General features: G+C 39.7%; 1 protein-coding gene across 1 annotated transcript; it reads right to left on the reverse strand.

Annotated features, from left to right (window-relative positions):
* Window positions 1-9: 9 nt before the first annotated feature.
* LOC112141618 (endonuclease domain-containing 1 protein) lies at window positions 10-1,414 on the reverse strand (the record flags this gene model as incomplete). Its single annotated transcript, XM_024264754.2, has 2 exons — window positions 10-202; window positions 1,208-1,414. Coding segments are annotated over 2 exons (400 nt in total), but the record flags the coding sequence as incomplete, so codon positions are not given.

Genomic DNA, 1,414 nt, shown 5'->3' on the forward strand with positions numbered 1-1,414 from the left:
CCATGTAACATTTGGTGCATTGCTCCATCTTAGCCCAGCTACCACTATTGAAAGGTATTGATTGAGGAACCACATTTGTCAGAGTGAACGTTGAAAGTTGAGCATCCAGGTCTGGTGCATGACAGTTTGGATATAAATGGCCTCTATTGTAGCCCAGTTCATTTGTGTAATCGCTGTTTAGAGCCTGGTTGTAATCTTCCAGCTGCAAAAGTTAGAATGATAAAGTTAACGATTAGTCACTTACAAAGAGATTTCTATTTTGCTCTGAAACATCTCCTTGTAAAGAAAAAGCTAAACTCAAACATGAAAGCTAAAATTCCCTAGTTAAGTACAACGGCTTACATAAATGCAAAAGCCACAACACAATGACAAAAGCCACATAATAGCTAAAGTTGGGTTTGGACCACCAGGGCAGCCGATCCAGGAGCCAGAGAGCGGTCAGAGAGGGAAGCGACAAAAAAGCAGCGGAGGGGTGTGGACATGATACACCACTCTCTGAGCTAAGTGGCCCTCTGTCATTACTTTTATTCTGTTGTTTTATATCAACCCAGGAGATATAGTTTTAGCTGTCACAGATACTTTTTAGTTGCATGCTTTTATTAGTTGTATTTATTGTGTTTCATGTAGCCTGACATTTTAGCTCGAAACTCCCGGTGTTTATTTGGTCTGTAATAAAGGCTCCTGACTCCAACAAGGACTGAAGACAGCTTCCCCTGTTAGAAAAAAAAAACTGTCTTGATTTACAAAAAACTGATGTCCTGGGTCCTCTGTCTCCACACACCTCAAGATCAAAAACAATTCTACCCCTTGCTTACACGTTCTTTTTATTATTGCCTAAATTTGAAATAAAACCAACAAAGCCATGAAGCTGGAGTACTGCAGCTGCTTTTCTTGTGTTGTCGGCTTTTGATGTCGTGTTGTCGGCTTTTGAATTTATGAGCATAGCACATGTTTTGAGTTCCCCCCATCACACCACACACTCAGAACACACCAATAATAGAAAGCTATAACTTCTTTAAGCCGGCAGATGCCTGGTTTTATGAGGGCTTACGTTTTTCATATTTTTATCATTGTCAAGCTGAAAAAGAGAAATTGAACACCATGAACATTAATTTGAGATAGAATCCTTGAGTATTGAATAAATAGCTCTATATTATTCCAAATTTCTCTATTTAGAGAATTTTATAAAGAAATAATTCAGAACTACCTGAGGTTCTATTTTCCAGAGGTTTCCTTTTGGTCTTCCTGGTTGCGCTCCTGTGAAGCGATACGCAGAAAAAACTGGAATCTTGTTGTCTGTGTCGTACAGCGTCAGAAATCTTCTCATGTTTCCAAAGGTTTGGCAGATGACTTTGTAACGGTTCTGGTCTCGGATGTTTCCCCCCACTAAGATGTTTGGGATCTCTGGTGGTGT

This window comes from Oryzias melastigma, unplaced genomic scaffold (genome assembly GCF_002922805.2).
Source record: "Oryzias melastigma strain HK-1 unplaced genomic scaffold, ASM292280v2 sc04144, whole genome shotgun sequence".
Taxonomy (NCBI): domain Eukaryota; kingdom Metazoa; phylum Chordata; class Actinopteri; order Beloniformes; family Adrianichthyidae; genus Oryzias; species Oryzias melastigma.